Source organism: Phyllostomus discolor, chromosome 3 (genome assembly GCF_004126475.2).
Source record: "Phyllostomus discolor isolate MPI-MPIP mPhyDis1 chromosome 3, mPhyDis1.pri.v3, whole genome shotgun sequence".
NCBI lineage: Eukaryota > Metazoa > Chordata > Mammalia > Chiroptera > Phyllostomidae > Phyllostomus > Phyllostomus discolor.
Window position 1 is genome coordinate 182,854,424 of NC_040905.2, and position 16,954 is coordinate 182,871,377.

Here is a 16,954-nt window from a genome sequence, read left to right on the forward strand (position 1 = left end):
CCAGAGAAGGACCCCAGTAAGGCTGATGGCTCCCCCATTCATAAAGCAGTCAATAAATATGTGTCAAGCACCTACTATATGCCTGGCATTGATCTAAGTGATTGGATACAGCAGTGAACCAGGCAGAAACGCCTGCTCTTTCAAGGATGTGGAGCATCTAGAACTTCACACATGTGTAAATTCATACAACTACTTTGGAACACTGTTTGGCAAGATCTGCTAAGCTGAGCCCCGGCTGGTATGGCCCAGTTGGTTGGAGCATCCTTCTGCAGACTGAAAGAAAGGTCACAGGTTCAATTCCCAGTCAGGGCACATACCCAGGTTGTGGGTTCAATTCCAGGTTGAGTTGCAAATGAGAAGGCAACCAATCAATGTTCCCCTCTCTGTCTCTGTCTCTGTCTCCATCTCCGTCTCTGTCTCTGTCTCCGTCTCCATCTCCGTCTCTGTCTCCATCTCTGTCTCTGTCTGTGTCCCTCTCTATCCATTCCTCCTTTCCTCTCTCTCTATGAAGCCCTGGTCAGAGTGGCTTAGTTGGTTGGACATTGTCCCACAAAGTGAAAGGTCACTGGTTCAATTCTCAGTTATGGCCCATGCCTGGGTTGCAGGTTCAGTCCCCAGTCGGAGCATGTATGAGAGAACAAGTCAATGTTTCTCACATCAATGTTTCTCTCCCTGTCTTTCTCCCTCCCTTACCCTCTTTTTAAAAATAAGGAAATAAATAAAATCTTCTTTAAAAAGGATCTACTAAGATGAACATATGTATTGTCCTATGACCCAGCAAGTCCACTCCTAGATACATACCCAAAAGAAATTAATGTAGCCCTGGCTGGTGTGACTTAATGGACTGAGCACTGGCCTGCAAACTGGAAAGGTCACTGGTTCGATTCTTGGTCAGGGCACATGCTTGGGTTGCAGGCCAGGTCCCCAGTTTGGGGAGTGTGAGAGGCAACTAACGGATGTTTCTGTCTCTCTTCCTCTCTCTCTAAAAATAGATATTTTTTAAAAAAAAGAAATTATTGTAGAGTTCACCAAGAACATTCATAGCAGTTTTATTCATAATAGCTTCAAACTGGAAACAACCCAAATGAATGGATAAATTGTGATGCAGTAACAATGGAGAAGAATCAACTATAGCTACACACAACAAAAATAGGTAAAGCTCACAGGCAAAATGTTGAGCAAAGGACCAAAAAAGAACCAGACATAAAAGAATACAGTGCTGAGTGCTTTCATTTATATATTAAGGTCAAAACCAGGAAAACTCATTTATGGTGATGGAAGTTAGAACTGCAGTTACCTTTGCTGGGTGGGGGAGGTCCAAGAGTATACACAGATATGTCAAAATTTGAGCTGTGCATTTAGGATTTGTGCACTTTCCTGTTACTTTCAACCTAAAAAAATTCTTTTTTAATCCCCTGCTCTCATGGGACTCACATTCTAGTCAGGGAAGATGTATACTAACCAAAATATGTGAGTATATAATTCGTCCAGCTGAGAGTGCACTGTCTGGCTTCATAGCTCCCTCAGGCAAGAGGTGACAGCCTCAATATCATCTAAGAGAAACATAGATGAAGGCCCTTTGTCCTCTCCCACGGCGCTGTCCTCTTTTTCCTTAGAGTAGTTAGTGTGTCACTGAGCTACCTAATTCCTTGTGTGGTGGCTGCGAGCTCCATCTTCAGGAACCTTGAACGGGCTCTGCCATAGAGCAGGTGCTCCTAACCATTGAAATAGGGTTGAATGAATGAATGAATGAATGATACAAGCAAGCAAGCAGGACAACATTGACCTGGGGGAGTAGAGCCCCAGGGCACAAGGGAAGAAGCCCGTCTGAATGGCTCACAGCCTCAAGGGATGAGAAAGAGGGCTTGGTATCCAGTAAGGGATTAAACAGAGACTTGGAGAGCAGGCTGAGTGGCTCAGAGACCACATCCTGAAGTACCTTGGGTGCCAAGGCCACGCAGGCCTAGAAAAGCATAAAGCAGGTGAGGAACAGAACCTGATTTTTGTTTTAGAGAGATCATTAAGGCTGCCGGCCAGAGAGGGGGGTGAGAAAGGCTAAGTCTGGAGGTGAGGCTGCCAGGGAGGAGATGTTTGCTGTGACCCATGGGAGAGACATGTCCAGCCTGACCTGAGGCAGGGCCATGGGGCTGAACACAGAGGGCAGGGTTTTGGGAGAGTCACTCACATTCATCTTCTCCATTTGCTCCCATGACCCCTAAAGGAACCCTCATGTCACGCTACACAGGGAACAGAACCCCTGGACACAGTTCAGCGTCTGCTCTCCCAAGAACCCTCCCCCTGGGTGATCCTGGGGTGTGGGTTAAGTTTGGAAAGAGAAGCAAATAGTCAGGGAGGGAGTAGAGAATCCAGATGGGGAGGAGCACGAGAGAGGACAGGGAAGCTAGGGGTTAGCAGGGGTGTCCAACTTGCAGCCCAGGATGGCTGTGAACGCAGCCCAACAGAAAATCTTAAATTTGCTTAAAATATGAGATTTTTTTGTGATTATGTGTTGCAATGTATTTAATGTGTGGTCCAAGACAATGCTTCTTCTTCCAGTGTGGCACAGAGATGCCAAAAGATTAGACATCCCTGGCAGGTGAATATACACATTTGAAGGTAGGAACAGAGGCATGGACATGCAAAATCACAGGTGTAGTTTTTCATTCTGTGTTGCAAAAATTTGCATGAAAGTAATTCCCTGCTCAGAAGCACAAAGTCCCTCCCTCCATCCCTCCGTCTCTCCCTCCTTCCTTTCCTCCCTTCCCACCCCAATGGCCCTGATCTCCCTCACCTCCCATTCTTTGTGGAGGAAGCCTACGTCTTCAAAGGATTGTCCCCTTCCAGTGCCAGCCCAGAGTCTGACCTTGACCCCTGTTGCTGTAGAGCTGTCTCCCTGATAACAAGGCCTGATTTCCAAACAGGACTGATGGACAGATGGCCATGTGGCCCCAAGATTGGCTCCCTCCCTTCATCTCCCACAGCTCCACTCCCAGCCAGCCTGCTCTCTAGTGGGGCAGGAGACAGGGAAGAAAAGAGACTCTCGATCAGCGCCCCCACCCCCAAAACTCAACTGTTGTGTTTCAGAAGACAGAGAACCATTAGAGATTTGAAGACAATGCCACAGATGCCCAGGCCCAGGGAAACAGAAACAAGAGTAGATCAAGAGACAAAAGAGAATTAAATTCAGTTTCACAGACATTTATTGGCACCTACTGTGTGCCAGGCAAAGAGGGAACATTGTCTACAAAACCGTAGATGACTCCAGGGTTTTTGGCGTGAGTGGCTGGGAGATAATGGAGCCATTCACTGAACTGGAGAGACAATCAGGGTTTGACATAACCAGATGAAGGCTCTGTGTGATGATGGCTAGTGGGGACAAGGATGGGGAGAACAGAGGCGCTGAGACAGGGCGGGCTGGCTGGCTGGAGGTGTGCTGTCCCTGTCCCACAGCTCCCAGTGCCCTCAGTACCCTCTCTGCAAGTGACAGTCATGCAGGTGTTCATCAGAGCCGTAGACTGACCTGCACACTGTGAGGGTGCTGGGAGATGACTAGCTCAGGGAGCAGGGAGAGGATGTGATGAGAGGAAGGGGAGGAAAGGATTGCAACTGAAATCTCAGGAACCATGATTAAAAGACAGAGAGGTACAAGGAGAGCCAGGAGTCAAGACTGTCACAAGACCAAAAAGAAGCCTGGCAATGATATGGGAACTCAAGATTTAAACAGTTTAGCTGTAGTTGTAGTTGATAGGCTTAAGTGACTAATTTGTGTAGAAAGCTGTTATTCCAGAAACTGGAATACTTGACCTAAATGACTCCAGAAGGTCAACATGCAATCCGACCTTTGTGCCTGAGAGGGTCTGCAACTCTTATCAATGAATCCTTTTTTCCAAACCCCTTACCTACCCTTTCTTCTCTCTATAAAAAGGTTGGCTTAAGATGAGATGTTAAGACGGTTTTTGAAGGTACATAACCTGCTGTTTTCTCAGATTGCTGGCATCTGAATAAAGCGCCCACAAAGATTCAATCCTTGTTGGTTCTGGCAGTGACAGGCGGCACTAATGCTGACTTTTCCAGTTTCAGTAAGGCCAAAAAGAGCCCTGGGCATTAGCGGCCAGGAGTGGGGTGGGGCCAGTGGAACCAGGCTGGTGCTACAGAGTTGGCTGATGTATACTCTCCACCAGGTGCCTGTGAGCACAGTGTAGGCCCCCCTCCCTCAGCCTCCCTGCTGTCCCCAGAGCCCTGCTTGGTCTGGGGTCCTCTCTCAGCCAGGCATGGGAGGAAGAGGATGAAAACGCTGCCCTACCCCCAAACCTCCACCCCTGAGCCCTTGGTTTCCCGCCTTTCCAGGAGGGTCCTGAGCTTTCCTCTAGCTTGGAAGCCGGCAGTGGTCAAGAAACCCTGGAAGCTTTGGGGGTAATTGAAACCAGGACGAAGACATTAGAAACCATAATGTGGACTCCCCAGCTCCCCCAGGATAGCTCCTGGCTTTCTTCTCACCCCAGTCCTCCCTGCTGCTGACAGCTCCGCTCTCCAGGCCCCCACCTGCTGGGCCAAAGACCCTTCTCTCCAAACCAGATAGAAGGGGCCTCTAAACCAGAAGGCACCCAAAGCCAGCCCTCAGGGACCTCTTCTCTGCTCTGGGACAACCTCAGTGTATATTAGGCTAACCACCCCCATATTGAAGTTGTCCCCATATTCTAATCTTAATCCTTTATTGCAGAACCTATGGGGGGGGGGGTGAAGTTAGACGATGAGAAGGGCTACTCAATAATGAACAAGAAAAGAGAGAGGAGATGTGGGGCAGGCGTACCTCCCAACCAGCAGGTGCTCAGTAAATGTGTGGGAAGAAAGAATCAGTCTCGAAGCCTGGGACGCACCAGAACAAGGTGCTGGCTGGGCCAGATCTGAGGCACAGGCGGGACAGGTTGCACACGAGGGGAGGAAGAGGTGATTCTGTGGCCTAGAGTTTCCCTCTCTCTCTCTCTCTCTCTCTCTCTCTCTCTCACAGAAAGGACAGGAAGCTTCATGTTTGTCGCCTAATGGGAAGGCCCTCCCCCTGCACAGCTGCTTGATGATGATTCCAGGATTCCCAGATTCCCCATGAATGCTGGTGTGAGAATCCCTCCCAACTTCTCTCTCTCCGTCTGTCTCTCTCCCTGGCTCTTCAGTGAGACAAAAGGATTCAAATACTTAACTCCAACTACTGGCTTTGTGGCCTCAGGCCAGTGACTTAATGTCTCTGTGCCTCAGGAGTAAAATGGGATTATGACAGTGCCTGTTTCCTAAGACTCTTGCGAAGATTCAGTTACAGGAGATAATCCAGTCTAGTATCTAGCACCAGCCTGGTGGGTACTAAAGGCCTTTTCATCTGCAGACTTTGGCTTTCTCCCCATTGAAGTCTCGATGTTTCTTCTCTCCGTCAGTCTTTCTTCCCATCTTCTCTACCTACATTGTCCTCTCTCTCTCAGTCCTTGTCTCCATTTCTCCTGATCCTTTTTCTCCCTGAGTGTGGGTCTGCCTGAACCCCCACACCTCAAAAGCCCAGTTTGACCTTGCTCCCACCCCTGTTGGCACAATTGGCCTGGGTGGGGTGGGGTGGGATGTCTGGGGAGGTTTTTAATCCAAACATGGAATTCCTGGAAGCAAGATCACGCCTGGGCCTGAACACAGGTGAATCACGGTCTATGGGAAGAGTGATGGTATCGGTGTCCTTTGTGGTTGGGAAGGAAAGTGGGGGGTTCAGCCTGGCAGCCTCCTGGAGAAAGGGGGACTTGTCCTGACTGCGCTAACCGCCCCCACACCTGGGCCCAAGCCAGACCCCCCATGTCTGATGCCTGCCTGGAGGTAATGCAACCTGCCCGGAGTCCAGGACCAAAGAGGTGGAAGCCCCCCACCTCTACACAAGGTTGCTTACCTGCCTCAAAATACTCTGGCCCACCCTTACCCCTGAGCTTCCTCTATCCCATCCCAAATCCTGTACGGAGCCATGCTGCCTCCATAGATCCAGCTTCTCTGTCTCTGTCTCTGCCTCTGTCTCTCTTAGCTTTGATCCATGACATTGGCAGCCACATATGCTTTACAGCCCTAAACTGTGGCTGTCAGGGCTAGGAAACTATGGGGTTAAAGAATCTTGTGTTCTTCCCCTGGACCAAAGAGCCCCTTTTTGTGGAGGAGGGGGAACACACAAAAAGTCCAGATGTCATTTCTATGTCACTGCGGATCTGTGAGGGCAGACAATGGTGTGGAATAGCTACTCTAGAACTGGAAAGTAAATGAAGGCAGGGCAGACAAAGGGCCCCAAACAGGGAGTTGGATGGCTGACTGTAGCAGGCAGGAGCATAGATAAACTGTGGAAAAGCTCCTGTTTGACTCTGTGGCTCAGCAAGGAGTCTTCTCTGGAGGCCAGGATTGGTCTCGACTAGCCCCAGACACCCCCATACCTGGGCCCCAGCCAGACTTCTCACGTAAGCCCTTGGGCAAAGGGCCAGATGTGTGAACCATTAAGACTCACCTCTCGGGTCCCTATTCCCAACACATCATTGCCTCAGGGTGCTCCCCAGCTTTAAGAAGGAGAGCGGGGGGCTACAGATCCAGAAAGAGAGAAACACTAGGCAGAGTCACAGCAGGCAGAGCTGGGACAGGAGCCCTAGTGTCCTGGTATCCATCCTGGGCCTGTCACAGGGGTCCTGTGACGACACTGTGACAGGAGCCAGGTGCAAAACAGGATTTTGTGTGGGGAGAGTACCTAGGAATCCTTGACCACGTGGGCAGCTGGGCCAGGGGTGGAGCAGTCCCTCAGGCAAGGACAGATGTGCAGCTTCCTGTCCTTCCCACCAGATAGAGACGAGCATTGGGATAAAAGGTTCAGAGAGAGAATCAGAGCAAAAGAGAGACAAGAGAACCTGGGGGGGAGATCAGGAAATAGGCACAGTCAGAGACAGAGAAAGGCACAAAAATAGAGATGCAGAGAAAGAAAGATATGAGTCAGAGACATAGAGAGAGGGGGAGCCATGGCATTAAAGACACAGACCGAGGTCAGGAGACACATGAAGTCAGAGAGAAACAGTGTCTCAGAGTCACAGGACAACGGTGACATGGAGTCAATGATATACAGACACAGACAGAGAAACTCAGAGATTGAGAGACAAAAAAACAGGAGAGAGATATAGAAATAAAGAAGGCAGAGAGAGGGAGAGAGGCAGAGACGGAGAGAGAGCAAGGTTAAGGGAGACAAAGACAGAGAGGCAAAGAAAGAGATCGAAACAGCAGGAATGGGAAAAGCGGACAACAGAAGAGAATCTCCTTTTCTCCAGTCTCTCCAGCCTGGTCTCCCCAGGGTTTGGCCCCCCTTGCTAGTCTCTGGTTTCCATAGCAACGGGGAGGGCAGCACCAAATTTGCATATACATTTACATCCTTTCTGCATAATTCAACAGGTCTGTGAATATTCATGAGGCTGTGAGTGAAGGTGACTCTCCCAATCCCTGCTCAAAACCTGATTATGGTGCCCCCTGCTTGCAGTACAAGGTCATGGCTCCAGGCCCTGTCCCTGTTACACCTTGCTAACAATATTGCCACCTGTTCCACAAACAATGCTTTGTACTTTCTTACCTCCAGACCTTTCTTTCCTCAGATGATGCCCTTCTGCCTGCCAGGGATGCCCTTCCCTCAGCATCAGTCCTGCCAACAGTACAGACGCATGCAGACACACACATACTCACACATGTGTACACATGAACTCTGGTACAAGGAGTGACCAGTGCTTACCCTGGCTCCCTGGCAGAAGAAGCTCATATGTAACACTTCCTTCCATCTGGTGTTTCTGTCAAAGAAGGGAGTGCATGAAAGGATCACAGGTATAGGCTGAGCTCAAGGCTGACAGGTCCAGAGAGAGGAACCTAGGGCGCTGCGGTCTCCATATGGAAACTGACAGACCTTGCTTCTAGCCAGAATAATTACAGCCAGAATAGAGCCAAAAGGAGCCTCGGGAACAGAAGGACTGAGGCTGCTCAAATGGTGGGGGAGCAGGTGCTAGACCCAGGAACCCTTTCAAAATGCCAGACCTTGAAATTTCTTATGGGCTGGGAGGGGCTTCTCCAGGGCCCAATCCAGCCATAATTCTGGCTTCACCATCTCCCTCTGGATCCCTATGGCAGCCTCCTCGCTGCTCTTCTGCCTGGTGCCCTCAATCCACCTTCCACACTATAGCAGCCAGAGCTACTAACACTAATCTTATATTCCATATCACTTTCTTCTTAAAGCCTTCAGTGACTTGTTATTACTCTAAAGAAAAAAGCCAAGCTCCCTGGTCATGCTCTTAGGCCATTCCAGTCACCTCTGACCCACAGTCACCTCTGAGCCTCAGTCCTCATACTTCTGTCTTGAACTTTAAGCTCTGGTGATCACTTCTATGTTCCTCTCACCTCTACGTCTTAGTTCGTGCCTATACTTTACCCAGAATGTCCTTCCCACTTCTTTTGCAAGATTCTACACAAGCATCACCTCCTCTTCTTTGAAGCTTTGCCTGTTCCTGAAGACTGGATGAGGGGTTCTGAACTCTTGAGGTCTAATGAACTTCCCTAATCTCTGAACTCATCACACTGATAGTGAAATTATCTATACACATGGTTATAGTATTCATGAGTCTGGAGGTTCCAAGCCCAGTGATGATATTTGTTACATCGTGGATGATCATTAACTGTTTTTTGTATTAATAACCAAGAGGTCACTGAGGCCACCAAAGGCCAAATTTCAAGCCTAGACTTGAGGCTCCTGTCTTGAGTGTCCTGGGGACCTCTGAAGACTCAGCAAAGGGAAGGGATGGACTATCCCTTTGCAAATGCTTCCACCTAGTGGTCAGACTCAGAAGCGCAGCCAGAATCACCTTCCCAGTGCAAGCACCAAAGTGGGAGCTGGAGATGCCCTAGGAACCAGGGCATCTTGATCCCTGAGCTTCAGGTTGGTTGGTGGTCCAGACAAATTGAGGGGAGTGGGGAGGTAGTACTGAGGAGTACTCAAATCCCAGCACTTGTATCCTTTGAACATTCTTGATGAGTTCCGAGCAGAAAGAATGGCAAAAGCAAAGGCTCAGAGGCAGAGAAATCTCATGGCCCGTGGAAAGGGTGAGGCATTAGTGTGCCCAGAGCCCAGGGTCCATGGGGACCAGATCAAAGATGGGCTGAGCCATAGAAGTGACCAAGAGGGGGTCCTTTAAGTCCATCCAGTGAGTGAATTTGGATCTTGTCCTCTAATCTGGGCATGGGGAGACTAAGGTAGCAGAATGATAGGTCTGGGTGTATCCACACACTTGGAGGCTCACTATGCATGCATGCATTCATTCATTAAATATGTAGCAAACACCTACTATGTTCAAGAGCCTTAGGTTACATCAGTGAACAAAACAAAGATTCCTGTCCATTTGGAGCTTACATTTTCATCAGGAGAAGTCAGACAATAAACAAAAACACTAAAGTAGTAAACTATATTTAAAAGGCAAACAAAAAAGGGGGAGAGACAGGATAAGGAAGATCAAAAGTGCTTGACTGCAATTTTAAACAAAGTGGTCAGAATAGTCCTCGCTGAGGTGACATTTGAGCAAGGACTTGAAGGAGGGAGGGAGACAGCCATGGTATCTGGCAGAGGAGCATTCTAAACAAAGGGAACAGCCAGTAGCTTGGTTTGGAGGAGAGCACAGGAGGCCAGTAATGAGACTGTTGCCAGATGACGCACAAACCAACAGAGCTTGTGGGAATGGAGAGAGACCTAAGGAAGCGAAACTAGCAGAACTCAATGCCTGCTTGGATACAGGAAGTATGTAACTCCTCCAGTTATATTGTGTTCTTAAGTCCTCATTATACATGCCACCTCTAAGGCAGGTAATAAAAATGATCAGCACATTCCATCACGGATGACTCCGTCACCCACCTGGACGCTCCCCCATGCCCCTAACCCACACACTACCACCCTCCCTGGCCCCTTATTCCCTCAACCCCATCTTCAGTGACTTTTCCTTCAGGCCACTCAGCTATCCACTCTCACAACCAAGTCCTGTCAGCTCCTAGAACTCCTAAAGCCACTGACACTTCCATCTCATCCTTTAGCTACTGTTATGGGTTGAATTGTATCCCTCCCCAAAAGATCCATTCAAGTCCTAGCCTCTAGCACTTCAGATGAGATTGGGTGCATTCAAGGGGTATGGCCATAGACCTAACCTCTAGTACTTCAAAATGTGACTTTAGCTGTGGCTGGTATGACTCAATGGATTGAGCACTTGGCTTGCAAACCTAAAGGTCGCTGGTTCAGTTCCCAGTCAGGGCACATACCTGGGTTGCAGGCGAGGTCCCCAGTTGGGGGCACGTGAGAGGCAACCATTCAATGTTTCTCTCCCTCTCCCTAAAAATAAATAAAGAAAATCTTTACGCCCCCCAAAATGTGACTTTATTTGTAAATAGGGTCTTTATAGAGGTAGTCAAGTTAAAATAAAGTCATTAGGGTGGGCCCTAATCCAATATGATTTGTATCCTTATAAAAAGGAGAAATTGGACCTTGAATCAGACATACATAAATGGAAGATGATGTGAAGATGGATGACTAAAGTAATGATCCTTTTTTTTTTAAGATTTTATTTATTTATTTTTAGAAAGAGGGGAAGGGAGGGAGAAAAACATTGGCTGCCTCTTGCCAGGCCCCCAACCGGGGACCTGGCCTGCAGCCCAGGCATGTAGCCTGACCAGGCATCAAACCGGTGGTGACCCTTTGGTTTATGGGACAATGCCCAACCTACTGAGGCACACCTGTCAGGGCTAGAGTAATGATTCTAAAAGCCAAGAAGGCCAATGACTACTGGCAAACCAGAAGCTAGGATGAAGCAAGGAAGGATTCCCCTAAAGATTTCAGGAGAAAATGGCCCTGCTGACACCTTGATTTTAAGACTTCTAGTCTCCAAAACCGTGAGACGGTGAATTTCTGTTGTTCTAAGCCACCCAGTTCGTGGTACTTTGTTCACAGCAGCCCAGAAACGGACACAGCTACCATGCTCCCTCCTACTTCTTTCCACTATTCCATCACACTCCAGACATTTGCATGGGGGCCTCCAGGCCACCGGCTCCTGCCCCTTTCTATCATCACTTCTTTTCAGATCAAATTTGGGTTCCTTGGACCTTTACTACACACACTCTCTTGCTAAGTCTCCTCACTGTTCTTCCATCATTCCCGCCTGTCTTAACCTCGGTCTGGAAGAATGCAACGATGCTTTCTGGGTCCTCACCTGTCCTGTAATGTTCCTTGGAGCTCCTACACCCAGACTGATGACAGCACATTTTCTTTTTCCTTTTTAAGGTTTTGTTTACTTATGTTCTAGAGAGAGGGGTAGGGAGGGAGAAAGAGAGGGAGAGAAACATCGATTGGTTGCCTCTCATACACACCCTGACCAGAGGACTGAAACTGCGGCCCAGGCCTTTACCCTGACCGGGAATTGAACCAGCAACCTTTGGCTTTACAAAACAAGGCCCAACCAACTGCGCCAAATTGGTCAGGGTGACACTACATTTTCATGGTCACCAGCCGCAACAGGGCTTTTAGCCCTGCGTGGCCATCCTCCTGTAACCCCCGTTATCGCTCCCAATTGCAACAACTGTCTCCCTTCCTTCCCACCAGCACAGGGCCCTCTCAGCAGCAGAGCTGGGCTCCTGCTTCTAGAGATAGAAGCCTTCTGAATTATTAAATCACTAACGTCCTACCTTCACCTCCACACTATCTGCATTCATATCCATCCTCAACTCCTTCTCTCTTGTTATCAAAAATCATCTCTCCTCTTTCCTTTGCGAGGTCCCTACCTCCAGACTTGTGAGTCTCATTCCCTTTCACCCATTCAGGAGTTTCATTCTGAGTTACCCACAATCCCCTGCATCTTTCATCCCTTTTCCTATTGGCTTCCTCCAACAGCCTACAAACATGTTCAAGTCTCTGCCAACTCTTTATAAATAAATAAGTAAATAAGTAAGTAAATAAATAAATCTACCTGTAGTCTACATTCCTGTTCAGCTCTTTATCACCGCTCTCCACCAATTCACAATCCAGCTTCTTGAAAGAGCTGTTTAGAAATGGCATAACCTTTTCTAACAAATACATGGAGGCAAAAACCATAATGGAGTGGCTTAAGAATAAAGTAGGAAGTAAAAAAACTGAGTCAGAAATGATACAATGATACAATTCCTGTGCTCCCCCTGCTGTTTGGTCAGGCTTTCCAACCACTAAAGACCTCACCTATCTCTGCCCCCTCCCTGCATTTCCTCCTGTAGGCCCTGTTTGGGCCCTATAGAGGACAAGGAGGGAAAAGGCCCAGGAATCACGTTACCCTGCCCTCAGCCTGCGGTTCATGTCCTGATTTTCTGACTTGCAGACTCTGTTCTTCCCAAGGGATTTTGACCCCAGCTGTTTCTCTCCACACTATCCCTGTCATCCTGGAGATCCCAGATGGTGTCCAAATGGTGAGCTGCCCATTTGGGAGCCCCTCTTAGGACTCTCAGAGCTTGTGATGCCACCTTATGGAATCATTCCTTCAGCACAGGGCACCATGCTTATTACACATGATCATTCCACCCTAGCCACAGTAGGCTGGATCAGGATGGGATGCTGAGCCAAAGAGCAATTGTCTGCATGTAGCCTGGTCCCAAAACTCTGGGGACCAATGATACTCAAAGAGATGTTGATGGTAGAAGACACACCAGTGAAGATGCTCAGAGAAAAGGCAGTATGTAGAAACTGGGAGGGAGGGAAAACCCTGAATTAGCCACAAAGAGATTAGGGAGAAGTCAGGCAGTTGCTGGTAGCAAGACACCTGCGTCACCACCACCGCCTCTAGGGGCTTACTGGATGCTCCATGACCCTCTGCGTTTCTGACATGGCTGAGCAGCTGCTGAGTGTCTTGTCTTTCCTAATATCCCCTGAATCTCCCTCACCTTCCTTTCCCTCAGGGTCTTCCACATCACTCTGGGCAACCTACCTTTGAAAGCAGAGGATGATGCAGTGTTCCAAGTTTTGATCACCACCTGCTGGCCCTGGTCCCCTCATCCCTGCTCTAAGACCTTATTGAGGCCTGAAGTGCCCCAACTCCATCTTCCCCAACATCTCAACCCCTCCTGCCCACACTCAGCCAAACATCACTTCAGCACTCAAATTACTTAGCCCATCCTGCTACAGTGTGAGCTTAGAAGAGCCCTAATTCTGTGCTTTCCTGGTGACTAGACACCCAGGCGACTAGACACATTGAAAACCTCAAAATCCAGTGGGAAGACTTATCAGGGGAATCACTTTGTAAGTTACCTATACATGTCCAACCACTAGGCTGTGCACCTAAAACAGTGTATTGAACATCAACTGTAATTTAAGAAAAATCCAGTGGGAGCCTCAGTTGGCTCAACTCTTCAGTCTGCCACTGCCTACAACCCTGCTCTGGTACTGGCAGCTCCCTGGCTATCATTACAATCTTTACCTCTCTCCTTGTGACCCTGACCTGTGATAAATCTAAGAGACTAAGTCCACAGTGAGATAGAATAGAGCACCAAGAGGTAAACAAGCAAGGGAGACCTGGAGGGGAGATATAGGATTGAGGTGTTTTCTTTTTTTAAAGATTTTACTTATAGCCCTGGCTGGCGTAGCTCAGTGGATTGAGCGTGGGCCATAAACCAAAGTGTCGCAGGTTCAATTCCCAGTCAGGGTAGATGCCTGGGTTGCAGGCCATGACCCCCAGCAACCCCACATTGATGTTTCTTTCTTTCTCCCTCCCTTCCCTCTCTGAAAATAAATAACATCTTGAAAAAAAGATTTTACTTATTTTGGAAGGGAAACACTAATGTGATATGTGAGAAAAACATTGATGTGCCCCAACCAGGAACCAGGCCCACAACCCAGACATGTGCCCCAACCAGGAATTGAGCCAACGACCTTTAAGTTTCCAGGCTGACCCACTGAGCCACACCAGCCAGGGCTGAGGTATGTTTTTAAGATAAGAAAAAGCATGTTTGTAAGCTGAAGTCATTAATAATTAGGCAATTAATATGTACACAGCACTATATGCCCAGGTGGTATCTAAGAGTTATATGTCTGCATTTCTACCTTCTATCCTCATAAAAACCCTATGAGGTAAGCACTATATCCTGTTTTACGGATGAGATCACTAAGGCACAAAGCAGTGACTTGCTAATAAGCTAGAGGCAGAACCAAGATTCAAATCCAGACAGTCTGGTGTCTGACACTATAATCATAAACACTGTAATATATGCCAAAGACAGAAAAATGTCTGACCTGGCAGAGTCCCTAAACCAGCCAAAAGCACATGGTAGACCACCCAAAGGTCTAGATATAGTCAGGTTACGGCTTGAGGCTTATTAATGCTTCTAGATCCTCCCAGCACTAGCCTGAGCCTACTATTCCTGTCTCCAGCCTGTGAGCTCCTGGGGGACAAGGACAGAGACTCCTACCCTCTTAATCCCACCTCCACACAGAGGCCAAGCAGAGAGAGGCTCATGAGATAAACCAGCAGAACCTTTATTCCCTAACCCACTCCCTGGACCTCTGTCAGAAGGCAGATCAGAGGCACTGTAGACAGAAGGCAGAGTAAGCCCTTCTTAGGCATCCAGAACCCAGGCTGAGACCCCTTTCAATACGCCAGAGGGAAGGGGAATCAGAACAAAGAGGCCTACTTCTGTGGATTCAAGTCTTGTTGGGGGTGTTGAGCAGTAACAGAGGCTTCTCAGAGAAGGCACAGCCATCCTAGACATTCAGGCCTGGATAACAGCTTGCTCAGCAGGTCTTCAGGACCGGGTATCTCGGGCCCTTCTTCGGGGCCGGGGGCCATAGCTGGAGCTAGGTGTGGGGCCCAGGCCGGGGGGTGCCCCTGGGGGCTGGTAGCCACACTCATTGGGGTCCAGGGGGTCCCGGCTGAGCAGTACCCAAACTGCAGGCACATGTCTGCGCACTGTGAGGGGATCTAGGCCTGTGTCCGGTGAGGTTGGTACCCAGCTGTCCTCAGTCTGCAGGAAACGCAGCTTGGTAAGCTGGTGCAGGCCTGGTACCCGCCGTTTGACGATCTCAGCACAGCTGACAGCCTTCCCTGCGGCCCGGCCAGAACCTGAGAACACCACATGTCTTGCGCTGCCGCCCTCCAACCGACCCAGCGCCAGACCCAGCAAGTTGCGGATTTTGCTGCCATCTCGGACCCGCATCTCCAGGGTATCAGGAGGTAGCTGGGGTATTGGGGAAGGTGCTGGGAGTTCCACAGAGCCAGCTTTCCGGTAGTGCTCCATCCTGCTAGCTGTTGGTTCAGGGAATCTGGCTGCCCACTGCAGGGAAATATCAGAAGAATGCTCAGCAATGTGCCCCAGGCCATCCCGCCATTCGGGCTCTCCAGGACAAAGCCCTGCTCCTCAGGCCAGATTCACCAAGAACAAGACCAGAGCCCCTCACTGCCAGCTTCTCAGGACAGGAGTTATGCCTGCCTCACTTTGGGAAGGTCTATAACCCATAAACCCCCATTACCCGGGACAGGGCCAATAACCCTCTCTCCCCACAAGACGGAGACAGAACCAAATTCCCCAAACCCTGGGCCCTTTAAGACAGGTCCAAGGCCCCTCACAGCAGGGGCATCCCAAGCTCCCTAGTATTGAGACCAGGCCGCCCTCATCTTGGGTTCCTTGGGACAGGGTCCAGGCCCTCACCCCAGACTCCCCGAGAACAAGACTGAGGGGTGCTCACCCCAGGCTTACCAATGACAGGGACAAGGCTCCCTCACCTCGTGCTTCCAGGGGACAGGGCTAAGCCTCTACACCCCAAGCTCCCCAATGCACGAGACAAGAGCCCTCATCAAAATGCTCCTCAAAGACAGAGCTGACTCCTCCCTCGCTCCGAAATCCCCAGGACAGGGTCGAGCACCCCTCACTCTGAGAGATTCCCAGGGTCATCCCCCACAACCCAGGTCACTTGAGAAACTCAGAACACAGGCTTGACGCGGAGGGTTGCTTAGGCTACTCCTGACGGGCCCGCCGGCCTCGGCCATCTGCACAACCGCGGGCCACCCCCAGTGCCCCTCCCCGCACGGCCAAGGAGTTGTCCTCTCCTGCCCCACGCCCTCCTCCCCCCGCCCAGGCGCCCCGCAACTCCACTAGGTTCCGACTCCCACCGCCACGGGGGCACTCGCCTCAAGCTCGAGCCGGAGCCAAGATGGCGCGCAGGGCGGGAGCGCGCTGGTAAGGCCGCGCCTGCTGGGTGGGAGGGGCGGGCGCGGGGGCGGGACCTGGAGGCGGGACCTGGGGGCGGGACCTGGGCGCAGGAGGCGCAGGGTCTCCGCGGAAGAACTGAGGCTTGGAGGTAAAAACACGCTCAGTCTGTGCTGTGCTACCCTCCGGAAGGAGCACTCCTATTGGGGTGGAGAGAACCCTGCGGAGGAGAGGAGCGGCCATCTGAGGAGTCCCACGTCCGAAGGATGGGAAGGATTTGGCTTTTAGAAGATGGCAGTGATGACATTACTAGTTGAGCACACTACAATAGCAAAGGCGAAGCTGCGGGTTTCACTTTGGACATGGACGAGAGGTTGCATTTGGAGTGACTGCTGCTGCGCGGGCGAGTACCTTGGTCACTGAGTTCTGAACTTTGACCTCATCCAGTAGACACTGGTGGGCCAAGGGGGATTTTCATCAGGGGTCAGTCAAAATAATTCATATGCACGGCTCACTCTGGCCACAGTGAAGGAGGGGGTGGGATGGGGAAATCGGGCCACAATCGCTGGTGACTCCTGGCCGCTAGTTCCCAGAGGTGTAGCCAAGGAGACCCATCAGGTGCCCAGCGTATTAATAGGCACTCAAATATTTGTTGATTTGTTGAAAGAATAAACCAGAGAAATGGCAGTGGGAATGAAGAAACGTAGATTAACTTGGGAGATATTAGTAGGTAGGTGAGGTG

At 49.9% G+C, this 16,954-nt stretch overlaps 1 protein-coding gene across 3 annotated transcripts; it reads right to left on the reverse strand.

Moving 5' to 3' along the window:
• Positions 1 to 14,526: 14,526 nt before the first annotated feature.
• Positions 14,527 to 16,260, reverse strand: RPP25L (ribonuclease P/MRP subunit p25 like). Of its 3 annotated transcripts, none has more exons than XM_036021858.1 (2): positions 16,176 to 16,260; positions 14,527 to 15,339 (listed from the first exon to the last, which is right to left on the reverse strand). In XM_036021858.1, exon 2 carries the CDS (start codon positions 15,301 to 15,303, stop codon positions 14,812 to 14,814), a length of 492 nt encoding a protein of 163 aa, XP_035877751.1. In that variant the 5' UTR covers positions 15,304 to 15,339; positions 16,176 to 16,260; the 3' UTR covers positions 14,527 to 14,811. The 3 variants fall into 3 exon arrangements, with proteins under 3 accessions (XP_035877751.1, XP_028370085.1, XP_035877752.1); XM_028514284.2 differs by having other exon boundaries at positions 16,194 to 16,236; XM_036021859.1 differs by having other exon boundaries at positions 16,139 to 16,224.
• Between the last annotated feature and the right edge of the window lie 694 nt (positions 16,261 to 16,954).